This window comes from Zootermopsis nevadensis, unplaced genomic scaffold (genome assembly GCF_977971745.1).
Source record: "Zootermopsis nevadensis isolate Lab colony 2312 unplaced genomic scaffold, Znev_1.0 Znev_ptg000021l, whole genome shotgun sequence".
NCBI lineage: Eukaryota > Metazoa > Arthropoda > Insecta > Blattodea > Termopsidae > Zootermopsis > Zootermopsis nevadensis.
In genome coordinates, this window is record NW_028259153.1 from 19,211,229 (window position 1) to 19,230,039 (window position 18,811).

General features: G+C 40.4%; 1 protein-coding gene across 6 annotated transcripts in view; it reads left to right on the forward strand.

The window, feature by feature from the left end:
- Nucleotides 1-18,811, forward strand: part of side-VII (sidestep VII transmembrane protein) — a 615,012-nt gene that overhangs the window by 482,312 nt on the left and 113,889 nt on the right. For all 6 annotated transcript variants that reach the window (XM_087353123.1, XM_087353125.1, XM_087353122.1 and 3 more), the window contains one exon: nucleotides 5,112-5,222. In XM_087353123.1, coding sequence (XP_087209249.1) covers nucleotides 5,112-5,222 — 111 coding nt within the window. The remainder of the gene's footprint in view (nucleotides 1-5,111; nucleotides 5,223-18,811) is intronic.

Genomic DNA, 18,811 nt, shown 5'->3' on the forward strand with positions numbered 1-18,811 from the left:
ATGTAACGCAAAATATGTGTTTTTTCACAAGTTGTCTGCCTAAGGCTGGTAATAAAACTTGTGTTGCTGTGTCATAACAATGTTGTTTCCCACTTCACCCCTTGGCAATTCTAACCCCTTTTGGAAGTGACAAGTGATGGACCCTTAAGGGGTGGATAAGTTTTCTTCTGTTGGATATGATTTTATTCGAGGCGAATTTCCTTTTTAAATAAATGTCTGTGATAATTTGTTGAAGATGGTTATCTTCTGGGTTGTTGCGCCATCTGGTAGAACTTACCGAAGTCTCAGATATGCTGGTGCCTTGTTTGTTTCCTCCTCAAATAATTGGACTTAGCCATATTTTCATACAGATCATCGAGAAATTCGCGTGCAAATGAAGCAAAAGATGAGCGTTTGCAATTTTATAACAGGCGATTGTGGTTAAAACGTAACAAATTGTAACTGCCTTGTTTTATGTAACTATTATTACTGTCCGCGTCGGCTTAATCCATAGTAGTGACGTTGACTCGGTTTCTCAGGGCTTGGTTTATGTAGTGGAGCACTAAAGAGATTCTGGCTATTTCAGCCTTAAATATGGTTTATATCTTAATTGCGTCATGTTTGTGTTTTATTGATACAATATTTTATTTTCCGTCTATACACAAACTTAAAATAATGTTGTTTAAAATTACTTAAAATTATAACATTCTCAGTAGATACTGATCGACCTGATGATGATGTAATACACATTGAAACATGTCGTCGATACAAAAAATGTAACAAGATGCAGTATCTACTGAGAATGTTATAATTTTAAGTAATTTTAAACAACATTATTTTAAGTTTGTGTATAGACGGAAATATCTTAAATATGGTGTTTTTTGTTCTTTCGAAACGTCGGAATCTACCTACACGTCCACACGGCATTGCTACCCAATAGACCAACACCGATATACGTGAGGCTGATTTAGGTATGCTTCATATTTTTTATACTGTACGTTATTTTGATCTGTGTTTTATTTATTTTTCCTTAAAATAAATTATCACTGCGCTGGAATGTACCGTTGTCGTAGTAAGCCCCGACAAAGGAGGAAGAAGACCTCGTGACTTCATCACGGATAAAGAGTTATTCCGAAGTAGAGCGCAAATGGGAGCCCATCCCGGGGTGCAACATGTAGCAATTTTAACAAGACAAAATAAGAAGGAAGTCAAGCTGACAAGAGAGAAACGACACGCACAAAGTAGAAAGGAGAGAATTAAAATAGAGCCACGAAGAGTTATAAAACAATGAAAAAACTGAACACTAAGGTGTGCGGAGAGATGAGAATGGAAGTTAACAACCCAGAGAAATGACGAAAGTAAGAGAAGAAATAAACGTCGCGAATGACAGATGTGAAAAGATGATTCCAGCATAAGGGGGCAGCCGTAAATATTAAGGATTTGCCACGAAAAAGAGAATGCGTATTTCTTCCGTAACGTAAATAGGAATTGGATTTATTACGCGTTTTCTTTGTGTAAAGGGCAGGGTAATTTCTTTGTTGGCTGAGTCTTATGATAGTGTAGTCAGCCAGATGATGAAACATCTCAAACACTTTGCTGCTGTCAGCCGGAACAGTTTGGTTAACAGCGAGTGTTTGCGATCTGGTCTACCAGAGTTCGATTCCTGATATCATCAAGGCTATCCGCTTTACCCGCGATGACTCATCGCCCTGATGATGGAGACATCAGGGACCTCTGAAACGTCGGTAAACGTCTACCATACTACACGGCGCGACAACCCAGAAGACAGCCATCTTCGGACTTACCGCCATGAAAGTCTCAGATCCTGTATAATCAAGACGTTTTAAGCTGTGTATCTCGTTTACAGAATCGAAGAGGTTAATTTAAAACAACAGAGCAATCACTTTTAAATACTTAATCCGCAAGCCATTCATACCGAAGACAGACTATTCGTAATTAAATAGTTAAAATGCTAAGCGAAGAAGAGATTATGCCAGCTAAGATGTAATAAAATGTTTGACTGTACATTTATAAAATTTGAAATTGTCCTTTCATAAAACCACAGCAATTAGTGTGTTCTGTCTTTCGGTAGATACTGCTTATTTTCTTGAATGTGTGGTTCAGTAAGAAGTGATATTAAACTAAGACTTTATATGCATCACACTGCAATTCCAGCTCTTGTGCAGTGATAATGTCGGCATTATTACAATTTAAGTACCGAATGAGCTTGACTGCTAAACGCCACGTAAACGTTTTGGAGGGTACATGAAATACGCAACCTCAAGGAATACTCAAGTATTTCCTGGCTTTTATTTCCCGGATTTAGATCTCACAGCGATACCTTGGCACTTTGCATGAAGTGATAAATGCGTGTGCAGTAGTCAACAGTATGCTGATATCATTCTTGCCTAGTTTATCCAGTTAAATAGAAATTTAGAAACGTTGGCATCTAAATACAAGTCCACACGGTGTTACAACCCATAAGAATTCCTTCGACATCTTCACGGCTGTGAGAAGTTCAGATCGTAGAGTAATTTTGAAGCTGAAACTCTAGGATGGACGGACGGACGGAGAGTTTTATAAATAGGGGAGTACCGGGCCAATTGCTTCATTTTCTTGAAAAAAAAATTATGATTCGAAGCGAAACCCTTTCTTAACGCTAATGTCCGTAATCTCACACCATTTCTAAATAGTTTTGCAATGTTTGTTATTACTGTTGGTTAATTACAACACTGCTCGAAATTTTGCTGTGTTTTTAGAAGCCTTGTATCGGCGTCAGTTGTCGATACTAGACGGAGGACGACGGTAAGCTTCAGGCTCTAGTCATTTTAATCTCATGTACTCGATGAATAGGTGACTGAGGAAAGCCAATCTTAACTTAGGACGAAGGGAGAATAAATTTCATGTATTCTCAGAGAACAAATTTGGAAATGTGTATTTTAAATTGGGTACACTTTTTTCAAACTTCAGTTTAGATGAGGTCGCTAAGAAAATAGTGATCGGAAAAATACTTTCACGTCCTTATAAATTTCACATCGTAATATCTAACCCTTTAAAGCCGAAACTTGCCTAAAAAAATTAAAATTCAATCCGTACCGCGAAGAAAACACAACACTTCACCATCACAAAGATCAAATGGTGAACTCTGTTCAAGAAAATAATCGCCGTTTACACTGAGAATCACACGAAACTAACAAATACAAATGTAGACTTATTGATTGTTAAAGCAGGTGGTACATATAGTTACCACTGGGCTTTAAATGGTTAATTAAGCAAAAGGGACAACTTTACCTTTACCTTGTATCACTCTGAAACTAAATAATCCTGTTACTAGAACCATAATGCCTGTACACATGCCCGTTCAAAATTACCAGGTATTTACGGCGGTTGGCTATCGTACCGTCAGAGCAGCTTTGTGTGATCTCATTGCCATTCTGCATAGTTATCCGTTAACGTAGAAATCAAATTAATTCAAACATTAAAAATTTGTCAATACTCCATTGTGTATACCATCATGCGCCAACCTGTGAACCGGGTAGTTCAGTAAGCATAGTGGTTGGCTCGTTGGCTGGTCCAGTGGAATCCCATTCTCAGCTGGGACATAGATTTTTCTCTTCGCCACAACAACTGGACCCTGGGGTCATCCCAGTCTCCTATATACTGTGGCCTTTTTTCCCCAGGGGTAAAGCGGCCGGAACGTGAAGCTGACAGCTCATGTTTATCCAGTAAAGAGGTTGAAAAATGCCCGGAGCTTGCCGCTCAGTCTCCCATGTGTCTTCCTAGTCTAGTGCTTAATTAAACACTCGCATGGGCTGTAACGCTTTGTAGTCTGATAGAAGTTTACCGACGTTTCAGAGGTTCTTGCTGTCTCCATCATTAGGACACTCATCGCGATTTGCATAGGTAATGCTTCTCAAATAAGAAAGTTTATTCCCGTCATGTTACGCTAGTCATAATAATAGTAGAAAAACTGTGAAGCTTCAGATAACGTATTTTTCTACATTCCCCAGGTCCAAAGTCTAAGCATATTTCTCGAAACTTCTTTCCTTTATTTAGCAATTTTTTATAGGGTACTCGGGGCAAATTTAAAAGACGGTTTTTGAACTAGACACTGGAAAGGACGCAGAAATAAGCGACTTTGACTATATTTGAATTAAAATTCCAGAATTACCATAGAGAGAATAAAGAAAACCATGACACCTCATCAGCCAATATACACCGGTTTCAGAATCGAAATTCGAACTCAAGACCTACCGAATACAAAGCTGACGTGCCGGCTACCACACGACACTTGGTATCGGCCTTTTTTTTTACGAAAATATAAACCATAAAATTATTTTAATTAAATTTATTTGAGAGGTTGTGTAGATTGAAGAACGTGCGTTGGCATTTCTGTGACGCGCGAAGATGTTTCTTTTAACTGTGGCAGTGTAATAGAGTAAATACTGGAAGATAGGTGGAACAAACACGAGGCGAGGCGTAGTGTAAACACTAGCTGGCTGTAAGACGCATATAACGTACGAGGACAGGAAGGAACACAATTTCTTCGCAGGCAACAGGTTCCCTGCGGCTTAGGCAACCGAATTTACAGCCAGTGGCGTGTCTGCGTAGCTCGATATCTTAGTTTCATCGATTTGCGTTGCTAATTCATGTTTCTCCTCTGTGTCTGTGCGTAAGAATAAGACACTTAATATGGATTTTACCGCCTTAACACTCTGAAGCCGAAGGTCGTGTAAATAATGTTTAAGAATTTAGTTCGTACCGCGAAGAAAACATCTTACCGTTACAAAGATGAATTGGTTGACGCTGTTTAAGGAAATAATAGCTGTTTACATTGAAGATCGTTCGAAACCCAAAAATTTAAAATGCATAATTACTGCCATTGGGCTTTAAAGAGTTTATTCAGATCTCATAATCTTAGGCTGATCTCCGTTTTTACAAACGAAGGAACGAGTATCGAAACATGGCTGTATAATCATTACACCATACGTGAGAGAAATTTTATTCTTTAAGCCTAATTTAAATTGAAAAGTATTTTATTCATTATAGAAATTTAGTAGTTATTCAGTCATTCAGAGAATTCTCTGGACTGAAAAGCAGACAGCTCGTAATTTCGTCCGTCTCTGTTTCAGTGCCACCAGAGAAACTTGTGATTGTGGACGAAAAGGGTGCAGATAGGACGTCGGTCGTCGGCCCATATTCGGAAGGCGCCGATCTGGCCCTTCGCTGTGACGTGTATGGTGGTAAGTACATGCATCATGCATTATGTAGAATTCTCTTGGATGCGAAGTTGTTATTCATATTTAATGAGACCTGACTCCTTTGCCTGCCCTCGGGTGTGCTTCGTGCCATTGAATAAGTGACGTATTAAACATTTGTCCCGTCATTCTTAAGACATTTCTGCAGATACTGTGTGTTTATTGGTGTTGACAGCACGACAGCGGTAAGGCAGCTACTTCGTGGCTTAAGGGTAATGAACTAGACTTGTGTGTCAGAGCTCTCTGGTCCAAGAGACGGAACGAGAATACAGAGCAGTGACGGTCTAAACTTGTATTCGGTAACGTACCTACTCCGTGGTTTTATAGTTTTTTTTTAAGATCCTTGGCAGTCTCGCAGTCACTACTTCCCTACGTTCTCTTCTACGCTGTCTTTTTATCTTCCATCTCTTCACACTCATCTTACTCGTGTCGTGCTCGGCCTTCTGTTATGTCTACGGTTTCTTACCCTCCCTCCAGGGTGTCCTTCCAGTAGCATTTTTAACACCGTTTGGCTGTTTTTTTTACCCCTATGTATATGGCTCGACCATCTTAGTCTTGGAATTCTTACTGTTACAAAGCCCAGGTCCTGACGTACGTCTTAGCTCTTGGTTGCTTCGTGTACCCCACCGATTTCTTTCAATCAACGTTATGTTAACTACATTTGTTCAAGGCGACATTTCAGGTCTTTCGCCGCTGACAGTATCAAAATGGCTGCCTTATAGAATGTTGCGCCGTGTAGACTGGTAGATGTTTATCGAAGTTTCAGAGGTACTCACGGCCTTCATCATTAGGGCCCTGAAGAAGGAGGCAGCGCCTATCTTTAGTGCGAACAGTAGCAGCCTTTGTCCGGCATTTTAATTTCACCGCTGTTTTGGCAAAGTACAGTAGTTAACGTTGGCTCTTGAGCTCTGCCCCGTCCATTGTCACTCGCCGCCCCCCAAACCTGCAGCGCGGCACGTAAGCTCCCGTTGTGCTGCCTTCTATTTAGCAAACAGTCCGCGAGCAATCTTCCTGTCACCCACCACCACTCACCCTTGCCGGCACTTGAGGAACCCCCACTCCGCAGCCTACAGGCATGTGCTATGTAATTTTTCAGCCAGCAGAGTGCTGAATTCAAGACAAATATCCTACTGTCAGTATGCTTTGGTCTCTGTTGGATGTGGTTCAGACTGCTCCAACCGCGTGCTTTTACCAGCGTGTTCTGTACTCAGGGACGGCGAAATGAATGTGAAAAGAGAACTGTAGAAAAGTGGCGTGCGTATAAGAGAAGATTCAGGGACGGGAAAAAAAAGTTCCAACCTCGATGTTCTATGGAGTTCGGTAATGACTCTTAGTTCTACTGTTGAGTCCACATGCAGGTCCTTTCATTGACTGATGCCAGGTGACGACATGAATTATATCCAGTCATGAGGCTCACTCTCTCTCTCTCTCTCTCTCTCTCTCTCTGCAGATGCATTTCAACGTCTCGCCATTTTCTTCGTTTTGATTCTGGTAGGGCGTGTGTCATGCGGGTGACAGGTTGCACAGGGACTGAATTATGAGATTTTGACGTTGCGAGATTGTTTCCGCTCGGATTACTTAAAGACGGTGTTTCAAGTTAAGAAGTTTGTTAGTACGGAGATATGAATATGAATGATGAATACAGACAGGTGTTTTGGAAAGAGCGGGTCGTGGCCGATTTGGAGACAGTAACACGGCAGGCTAGACAGAGCATAAACATAACCCCAAGATAGCAGATAATGCGACAGGTATTTTAGCCGGAATATACTGATCCCAAGTATAGAGTATACCGCTTCAGGAGCCAGTTTTGTGTTTTCATTTGAAGTTCTTATGAATTTTAATTCTAATAATATCGTGCAGCTGGTAATATTTTTTTGAATAATTTGTAAACAGAAAAAGTTCAGAATCTTTATAATAGTCTATTAAATTTTTCCCACACTAACGCATTTTCTTTTTGCATTTTCCTCATGACCGCGTCGACGAGACACCTCTACCAGTCCTTTTCCTGAGCCAGATGAAGCCAATACACGCACTCCAACATTGTTTCTCATGCTCCATTTTAATATCATCCTTCCAAATACGCCATGATTTTTCAAGTGAAACCTTCCCTTCAAATTCGCTTCCAACCAGAATTTTACACGTAATTCTCAACTCCCACGCGCGTATTACATGCCTCGGTCATCTTATACCCCATTTATTTTATTATCCTAATAATATGTGGTAAAGTTTATGAATTATTAAGCTCTTTACTGTGTAATTTTTTACAAGTCTATAGTTTGTAGGGGTTGAGGTGTCCACGATGGTGAGTCTAAAGATGGCTATCTTCTGGGTTGTTGCACCATGTAGTCTAGTAGAAGTTTACTATCGTTTTAGAGGTCCTTGCTGACTCCATCATCAGGGTGATCTTCTGCCTGACTACACGGCGCAACAACCCAGAAGACAGCCATCTTCAGGTCTGCAGTTTGTCAAATCTGACACTCAGGGCCCTTAACGCTAGCATTTTGAAGTCGGTAATCGCCACTGACACAAAAGAACCACCTTAAATAATTTGTTCACATCACAAAAAAAGAGAGAAAATCACCTTCAGCTATAAACACGATGAGAAAAGTCGAAGATCGATTGCCACTGATTTGGTTTAACTCTCACAAAGTGAACATCTTGTCTACTCAGTAAGTCACTTGCCTTTTTGTGTGACTCACGTTAGTTAATTCCTGCTTTGAACTTCTCTTCCCTACCCAAGCTCCTTTGGCATTCAAACCCTTCGCCTGCCTCAAATATACCCCCCCCCTCCACCTTCCAAACTGTCTCTTGTTGTTTCTCAGGATCTCCGAACTGCGTGTAAGTTACACGAAGCATACAAACACTTAGCTGTCACATTCCAAGAAGAGCTTAGTCCGTTAGACGTGAAACATGCGGTTAGGAATATCTTTGTTCTTATCAGCTTTTAACATCTACTACGTGCTATACATTCTCTGTTCCCCTGGAAAGTATACAACACGCCTGATCTGAAACCATAGCCCTGAATTAAATTTTAGGTGGAATATAGCATAGAAGTCGCAGCCACGGTGGTCTAGCGGTTAGAACGCTGGCCTTGTAATCCTGGGGGTCTCGGGTTCGATTCCCGGCGGTGCCCGAATTTATAACTTGTGTTGGGCAAGGCCGTGGTCTAGGCACCCACGGAGTTTTCCTCCGTGGCATCCCAACAATTACTCCATTCACACACAGAAGAAGGCAATGGCAAACCACTTCTGGATCATCTGCCAAGAACGTATATGAACAGGTCCCAGTCCGAGAAAAGGATGGAAGGATCCTGTTCATATGGACCTGTCGTCAGACAGAACACTAAATAATAATAAGATGAGGTGGTCTAGCGGTTAGAACGCTGGCCTTGTAATCCTGGGGGTCTCGGGTTCGATTCCCGGCGGTGCCCGAATTTATAACTTGTGTTGGGCAAGGCAGTGGTCTAGGCAACACGGAATTTTCCTCCGGGGGCTTCCCCGGTTTCTCCGTGGCATCCCATTCACACACAGAAGAAGGCAATGGCAAACCACTTCTGGATCATCTGCCAAGAACGTATATGAACAGGTCCCAGTCCGAGAAAAGGATGGAAGGATCCTGTTCATATGGACCTGTCGTCAGACAGAACACTAAATAAAATAATAATAAAACCGAAATAAGAATATGCCACAGAACTTAAGTAGGGGAGAATGGGTAAATGACGGTCACTTCAGAAAAAAGCTAGATAAAACGAAAATTATACCCAAAAGTTGAAACTTTATATAAACTGGTATTTAGTCTGAAGGGTCTACTTCTTAAGTGTGCAGTATAAAATACGTTGAACGTAACAAAATATCTGTAGGAAATGATAACTGAAGACGTAGCTCTGACCGCTATTCCCCACTTTAATTTCCACCCCCACCAAATGGAATCCTGGATACGCCACTGGTTTTTCGAATACGTAAATGAATAAAGGCGTCTTTGTAAAGGTGGTGTTGTGCAATGGGCTGCCAATTATAGCCTCAGGGAGTTGGCATCCCTGCTATTTACCACTGGTCCCTGCTTAGGGACCTTGAAAGCTCCCATAATATCATTATTTCGCCTTATAACGTCTGCACAGTGTTTCAAAACAAGGGAAAGTTAGAGTAGGGTGATGGTATAATATTGTCCTACGCTCCATTTAACTGGCAGCTTGCCGTTACCTACCTTACGATATGCGGCAATGAACATTTATAACTAAATACTAACAATGCGACATGGGAAACAATTAGTGTGTTATTAACTCCGTGACAGCCGTAACCCGTTTTGTGTTTGTTGAATTCGTGTGCAGGAATTGTTCAGTTTTGTACAATTTTGTGTGCATATCCTGTACAAAAATTAAAAAAATTGTAGTGAGGTATTACTCACGCCTGAGGCTAGGTATGTGTCTCCGGTAAATGATAAAAAAGCATGGAGAATTTGTTGAGTAAACCTTTTATATTTGGCAGATTCCACTCAGTGGTTAAACTGACGGGGGGTTTTCATAATTATTATTTTTATTTAGTGTTCTGTCTGACGACAGGTCCATATGAACAGGATCCTTCCATCCTTTTCTCGGACTGGGACCTGTTCATATACGTTCTTGGCAGATGATCCAGAAGTGGTTTGCCATTGCCTTCTTCTGTGTGTGAATGGAGTAATTGTTGGGATGCCACGGAGGAAAACTCCGTGTTGCCTAGACCACGGCCTTGCCCAACACAATTTATAAATTCGGGCACCGCCGGGAATCGAACCCGAGACCCCAGGATTAGTATCTTCAGGCGAATTCCTTGACAGTATGATTGCATATACAGTGATTTTGTATGAATATATCACCTTGACAAATCAGCGGCTACATCATTGTATGTTTGCTTTTGCCTTCTTAAAAGAACAATATTTTTATTAATATTAAATGAAGCAGTGTTTGAAAGACTTGGGTTTAAGGGACGTTCTTCAAAATAACAACAGAATAAACTTGTCTTGAACAAGAATAATAATACGAACCTTTGAGCATACTCAGAAAACAAAGTTATACTCTGCTTATAGGAGAGACACTTGTACATTTAAACTATAAGTGTGTTTGAAGATGAAATTATGGTTAAATCACTTGCCTCTGTCAACTTGTTTCAATACGTTGTTTCGAATACTTGGATCGTTCAGTTATTCTGTCGCGTTTGAATAAACACTTAAAGAGGATTCCTTGTCTGTACAACAAGTGACACGAATTTCCTTGGCGTTCCATTAGGAGGGACCACCAGTAGCAGAGGTACTCGAAAACCTCGCCTTTACTACACCCACCAGACCAGCTAGTATACATATTCGCCCTGAAGACGGTAATTGCGATGTTTGCCGAAACGTTGCGTAATCCTCAACATTCGACGCGGTTCATCCTCGAAACCCTAGGTTGTACTTGTAGACGACTATTACCAACTGAATTTTTAGCCCTGATGATGGAGACAGAAAGGACCTCTGAAACGTCTGTAAACTTCTATCAGTCTAGACGGCGCAATAACCCAGAAGACAGCCATCTTCGTACTCACAGCCTTGAAAACCTCAAATCCTACATCATTAAGCCCTCCCTTGTATGGAATGCAGATCAGTAGGAAGTCAGATTATGTCCGTACGGTAAATTTCAACTGATCCCACTACAGTGTTTTCTGATTGCTGTTTTTACTGTTGATACATTGCCCCCCTCCCCCCCGTCATAACTAAAAGCCTTTTAAGTGGCCTCTACTAATGTATGAGAAAACGGGAGGCATCCAAGTGACCTGGTCAAAGGGACGGGGAAGTGGCTTAGGAAGGCTCGGAGATGCTATTAGTGCTGGATTACTGCAGCCAACTAATTGACTCGCATCCACAACGCGGCTGCCCGGCTGCCTTGTTTGATCCCGAAATTGCAGATCAGCTCTCACATACTGGATATCGGTCAGACGGATGGACTCAAGCGACCATAAATTTTATTTACTAAAAACAGACTTTCGTCCTTTCTCCCACGTTCTGTTTACTCCTATTTATTTGGAAGCATTTCTTTCTGCTGTTTTAATTCACTTACGAAAATGTTATCAATAGTAGTTCAGTGTCCGTATTTGACTTTTGTTGCTAACCTCCCACTGGAGTTTGCATGTCGTCTTGGACATTTGACAGCTGTGCCGGTAAGACTATTAAATGCGTCAATCGACGCAGTGATCGTGCACAGCGAAAAGTGGTCGAGGCTAGCTCCTTCTATGGGACCCAACAGAGCAGATGCCCTGAAGACGGAAACGGATTCGGTTTTCGAAACGTCGTGCGCATTTTAAACGAAACCCAACAAATCCGATTTACTTTATTACCTCTTCAGTTGATATAGTGCTGTTAAATGTTTATTTTTATTTGTAGTGTTCTGTCTGACGACAGGTCCATATATTATGAACAGGATCCTTCCAACCTCTTCAGGTTGTCAGGGACCTGCTCATACATATATACATTCTTGGCAGAGATGATCAGAAGTGGTTTGCCATTGCCTTCTTCTGTGTGTGAGTTGAGTAATTGTTGGGATGACACGGAGAAACCGGGACGCCCCCGGAGGAAAACTCCGTGTTGCCTAGACCACGGCCTTGCCCAACACAAGTTATAAATTTGAGCAGTTGTTAGTATAGTTATGTAATGGTACATTGAGAATAAATTGTTTATTTATTTTTGCTGTTTACGAGCTGAACGTGTGAAGGCAGAATTCTCCGTTTCACCGTATCCTCGCATCCAATTCCAAAACTCTTTTATCTGTTTCTCGTATTCTGTGTTCTCAAAGACTTCAAAAGGCGAACTGTAAGACTACGTGCCCCTGCCCTCGCTTCTCGTTTCCTCACCTGAAGTCTCGAGTACATAAATCATTATGAATAATAAGCAGCTTCTTGGGATTCCAAACAGCATAACAAATGTAGTGCGGGAGTGTAAGCTGAAAGCACTGACGGTGATATCCTCTTCGGGGCGGCGTCGCGACGCTGCTGGCGCTCTGCCCATCCACTTCACTTCCCCTCCACCCGCCGCCCCTCAAACAGCACGCAAAAAAATATGGAGCGACACGAACAATGCCTTTGTCGATACTGGTGCCCTCATGCGGCTATTGGCGAAACTGCGTACTCCATACCAGGGCTGACCATTAGCTGGTTTACCTAGAGATCCCTGTAATCAGAACGTTTTAATGCGTCATTAAACAATATACATTATCTGTTGATTCTGTTGCTGATGCTGTGTACTGTTTGACGGATTTTTCGCTTTGTCTGACGAAGCTGTTTCGCGTGCAGATTTATGTAATGTGAAATGAGGTAGGAAAGTGTAGATGAGCGGTGAAAAGTAATGATTTTCATGGAAGCGGTTGTGGCCCATCTCAGATTATCCCGAGTGTAATTACGGCCTGTATTTTGGAGACCCCCGATTGGAGTCTTGGCCGGAACACTGACAGTTCTGGTTAATTTTTTGAGTTTTTACTTGGTTCTTCCAGGCAAATGCCTGTATATTAGTTCATTTAAATAGGCCACGGCTACTTATTCCACTGTTATTCAATTGATTCATTGAGCGCTGTGACCCTATTTCATAGTTCAAGGGCTTGCCTGCAGTTAATATGGCGTCGTTAAATAATATATTGTCAGTCCACCTGTTCTGACCTGTTCCATTATCTTATTTATTTATTAATTAATTTATTTATTTATTTCCGTCTGTTCGACTCAATATAACATTTCTGCTTGCTGGGTGTCGTTAATTAAGTAAACAAGTGGATCATTTAGTAATCACACTTTCCTCTTGGATCTAACATATTATATTCTGTTGACGGTTGTATATTTATGTTTAATTGGAACACCATCGGTTTGTAATATATGAGGATGTTTAAATGAGTTAATTTATTATGCAATAGTAACTTTAACTTTGCATTGCGTGTTATAAAAGCAGCTCTGTATATGCTAACAGCGATAATATTAACTGCAAAATCTAACACGTAACTAAACTAGTATCACATTGCTGCAGCCACAAATGGGATTGTGTTCATTGTAGACTATAGATTGCATTGCATTGCGACTATAAAGTGGAATGGATAAATCGTAATATAAAATATCATTACAGACTCTGTTAAGAACGATTTACAATGCTAATGTCGAAAATAATGTCTCATATTTACTTTTGTACAAATTTGTACTTGAAACTTCTCATAAAGCAGGGTTTAGAGCAGGCTTGGATACACAAATAAATTTATCGCAAAAATTTCAATGTTGTTTACCAAATTTTATTAAAATTCATTACGAGATTGTGATATATAATACGATGGTCACATAGAAAAACAATTGGACTCTTACTTTATTAAGTTTATACGGAATTATCAACAGGAGTTGAAGAAATATACTCGTGTGGAGTAGACTGTGCATTCACATTGGCCCTCATGCTAGTTTATTGGGCCTGATCACGTGGTTTAGAGTATAGAATTATTCCCGTTGTTTAACTTTAAATATTCTCCAAATGCTTCAAAAAAATACTTCTACATGTCTGTATATATTATATGGGGTCTACATATTTCTTTTGTACTTGAATATTTCGAAAGAAATGATAACATTTATTTTTAACTTCGTATAAAATATGGAATATATTAGATCAGTATACCTACTAGTTAAAATCGAATTAGATAAACAACATTTAGTGCAGACGCGAAAACGAAATTTTGACATTCTTTGAGTAAGTTCAGAGATGAGATATATGAACGAACATTCTCACAATTATACGTTTATTCTGTTCACGATCTGTAAAGAACGCATAAAAATTTCGCTTGTGGATGGCAAATATTTTTCATTAGAGAGATGTTACCCCTGTAGACCCACATAACACATCACTCTCTTTGCATGTGTGCACTTGTAACCCATTTTCAAGTTTCGGAGCCTTCACATTAGGCCTTTGTATTGTACAACACTTCTGCCAAGCACCGTCTCTCCTGAGCATTGTAAAACCACGTTTTAAAATACGCTACGTAGGTACAGTGAATAGATCGAGCTGGAATAAATGCATGGCACCACAATGCAGCCTGCGGAATAAGAGTCTTCGAGGAATTAGTAACTAGGAATGAAGGGTGAGGAGGCCGTATTTCGAACGACTTAGCACTGTTCAAGTCTTCGCCTTCATTCATTACCAACGAAAGCTGTGGAAACTTCACAATTCTGGAGTTAAGTTAAAGGTTTCCATTTGCAACTTCAATTTTACAGAGTGAGTCCTGTTTTGAACATTGAGTGAATTCCAGAACTTGTATGCATAAAATGTCCCCATACTCCGTCCGAGAATGCCCATTAAGCGTGCCAAAATCCACTCGATTGATTCTCAAAATTGTGCGCGGCCCTGCTGCCAAATACGAAGATACATGCCTTTTTGCAACACTTATTAAGGCCGCAACTTCTGTGCCGCGTATTAAGAACGTGTTATGATATACTCTGAGGATTTGCGCACAAGTTTCAGAGGATGCCAGTTTATTCCTTCAAAACACAAAAGAAGTTGAAGGAGGAAGACATTTCTAAATATATTTTGTGTGTAAAAATTCTAGGTGTTTTCATGTTTTAATAGATCATCTTCGATCAATCATTACGCTATTTTGGATTTCGATTTGATTCTTTAACTAATGCCTGTTATTAATTTACTCGATAATGTGTTATTATGGCTCGTTGGCATAATTGGAAAAGTAATTTTTTTGCTCTAGATTACTTAACGGTTACCCATCCGTGTTCTAAATATTAATAGTTTCCGTTTGCGCCCTTCTTACACCAGACAGAATAAATAATAAATTTTAAAAGTGCATGAAGTTGAATTTTTAATACCAAATACAGAAATCGACTTTCCTGTTGTAAAATATGGTCGATCCCTCGTCATATCGTGGAACTCGATAAATCGCCAGTGTGATCTTGTCTTCCAAGACAATTTTGTTTTATGTAATAGGAATTGCTAAAAATGTTTTAACTTCCTTACTTATTCGCTTCTGTAGTTACATACACATACGGCCTCATTTTTTGTTGAAAGTGTACAGGTATTTGAATCTTATATAAGTGCTAAGAAGATGGCTGTCTTCTGGGTTGTAGCGCCGTGCAGTCTGGTAGATGCTTACCGACGTCTCAGAGGTACTTGCTGCCTCAGTCATCAGGCCTGTACCACGCTACAACCCAGAAGACAGCCATCTTCTTAGCACTTTTATTATTTATTTAGTGTTCTGTCTGACGACAGGTCCATATGAACAGGATCCTTCCATCCTTTTCTCGGACTGGGACCTGTTCATATACGTTCTTGGCAGATGATCCAGAAGTGGTTTGCCATTGCCTTCTTCTGTGTGTGAATGGAGTAATTGTTGGGATGCCACGGAGAAACCGGGGAAGCCCCCGGAGGAAAGCTCCGTGTTGCCTAGACCACGGCCTTGCCCAACACAAGTTATAAATTCGGGCACCGCCGGGAATCGAACCCGAGACCCCAGGATTACAAGGCCAGCGTTCTAACCGCTAGACCACCTCATCTTATTATTATTAGTGTTCTGTCTGACGACAGGTCCATATGAACAGGATCCTTCCATCCTTTTCTCGGACTGGGACCTGTTCATATACGTTCTTGGCAGATGATCCAGAAGTGGTTTGCCATTGCCTTCTTCTGTGTGTGAATGGAGTAATTGTTGGGATGCCACGGAGGAAAACTCCGTGTTGCCTAGACCACGGCCTTACCCAATACTTATATAAGATTAAAATCCATGAAAACCTCAAATCCTGCTTAGATAAGTGTTATTTCTGCTTTAACGTTGTTGCAAGGGGAACAGGGAGAGGCGCTAGTGGTGTGTTACGCACATGTAAATACCCGGTAAATGTCGCTGACGTAACCATCAGTCAAATCAGTCCGTCAGTCATAGGATGATGGAACGCTGGCTGACAGTAGGACATGTACGATATGCATGTAGCAAATGGTTCGCGAAATCAGAGTCGTCGTTTAAAGTTTTGTAGCGTAATGCTTACCATTTAACGTGTGTCGTCTTCGAGAAAGAGGTTCCGTTCTGTTCTGGAATTCTCTGGTATCTGATAACTGCGAGCCCGTGTATTTTATTTAACTCTCTTTGAGCCAGTTTCTTTCTGTCTCCACGTTCATATCCTGACTGAGGCTCAGCTGGCGAGACTGGGGGATCCTAAAGCCGTCCTTTTTCATCTTAATTAAAAGTGGAACAAATTTCCTTCGTCCGATTCAGTGGAATCTCTAAATTAAATATGCTTAGCCTCCTTTCTTCCTTTCCCATTTCATCCTTTTTTTTATATAGAAAACAACCGGAACAAACGAATCCTTAGTTCTTCATCAACGGAGTTCCGGGATCCGACATCCGTTTGTGAAAGAAACAGCTACACAAGCAGAGGCGGGACGGAGCTTGGATCGTTTGTTTGTTGACTCACGTTCAGGAAAACAAACCTTTTTTTTTACGCAAGTTCCGAAGTCAAAAAATTGGAACCGGTTTTAATATAGCCGAATTCTATTAAAAATTGCTTCTAAGCTTATTATGGCCACTGTTTTATTTTTTTATTATTATTCTTTCTTTTATTGTCTGTTTCTTTCCTTATATTTCTTCTTTCTCTCTCCTTTCTGTCTTATGGTTTCTTTATTTTGTTCATCATTTTGCTTTTAATATTTTTGTTTTCATGTCTTCGTTGTGTTTTCTCAATATCACTTTATTATTTTTTTCCTTTTCTCGTTTCTTCCTCCTTTCTCTTTCTATCTCTATCTTTATTCTTCTTTCTCTGCAGTTGTATCTTTCTCTCAATCTCAATTTCAATATTTCTGTCTTTCTTATATTCTTTATTTTGTTATTTCCGTCTTCGTTCTTTCTTATTGTCATTCTGAGATTATCTTCCTCTCTTCTTTTTATCTCAGTTTACTTCTTTCCTTTCCATCAGTTTTCCCCTTAAACTAGTTAGTTACTTAGTCTATTATTTATGTTACTTTTATCCTTTAGATTATCTTCATTGTTTACTTCTGTTCTTTTCTAAATTTTCACCTTCCACCATTATTACTTTTCTTCCCTTCTCTTTGTCCTGCTTCTTCTCATTCGTTGTGCTCTGTGTGTATCCTGCAGTTTACGATAGTTTGATTGTGTTTCAGCCAACGCCTTCCGGCACAATTGTCACTCTTCCTCGTTCTTCCGCGGCTGCAGGTTCCAAACACTCTTGCCATGGTCGAGCTGTTCCCCCCCATAACACGCGAAGACTAGCGCAAGAAACTCCAGTTTCCTCTCCTCTGCGACAGAGTGTAATTTTCCGTCAAGGGTCTGATTAATTCACCCAGTTTATCGGGTCAGCAACAAACATTCAAGATTGTGTTCCATTAAGTTTTGACATGATAGCTATCGGACCCCATGGCATGACTTCATGACTTGAATTGTTACTCTTATCACTATTGCTAATATCAAAATCTTCGGAACATGCAACGTTAATTAGCCTGTGGTATTAAATATGAGATTTATAATTCTTATGCCATAACTGCATTGCTTCAAAAGTTACGCGAATGTATGTTCAATTGTGAGATAACGTTCCTTTTGTTTGAACAGATCTTGCGTTAGCCTGTAACTAGGGAGCAGCTGTTATCTGAAATCTGCCCTTTTCATGCTACGTGTGACATGTCTGGCTTAGAAGTACGAGACCACTTTTGTTTCAGATTTATTTTGCGTTTGACAAAAGAAATAATCTGTGAAACTAATGACCTTTGCCGCCATCTCTGAACAGATAAAGTTTCCTGGCTTTTCCAACATATGTTTTGCACGTATATAAGCCTGTAAACGTACTAAGAGAAGGCGGTATCTTCAGATACAAATAAACATAGACGTGGATTTGTGCATTTAAAGACAGCCCAACAAAGAAGTCGTGTCCGAAATCATGATGTAAGATAGATCGATAGTAGTACTTGAATCGATTTTCCATTGTTTTTACAAATTGCATGGCAGAAAAAGTTATCGTATTTTAATTTAAAAGCAGTCTAATTAGTGACTCGTACTTATTATTCCTGTTTCAGACAGTTTTTAAGCACAGCTATAAACAGCTTTGAACAGCTCGCATCAGAGATATCAATTCTGCGTCTGCGCGGGAAGAAGCATGTTCATTGGCCTAGCAGACGTCGGGGTATCTGCTTCGAGTTGATCATTGCATTGATATAAGTCCATATTTCTTGTTGAAATTTTTAATAGATGTTCCTTCAGATATGATCTTCTGTGTGTTGGAAACATTTATCCTCATAATTAATACCCTTCACTAAATAATATTAGTGTCACGAAGTCAAGTAGGATTCGATGGTGTGCGAAACCGGCCTAGAGCATATAATGAATCATGACTACCTGTAACACAATGATGGCAGCTGTACACAGCCTATATACAGCACGTCTGTGTGTAGGTTATTATTGACACCTGTAAGGCTTGTCTGAATCTGCTGGCAGCTTAAGTGCAATGCCTTGTTTGCTGCTCGGCTATCAATTAATATCAGCCCCGGGAAGTTTTGGGGGGGCCGATGGGGGGGGGCATTATAGACCTGCCTCGTCCAGGTATCCAGAA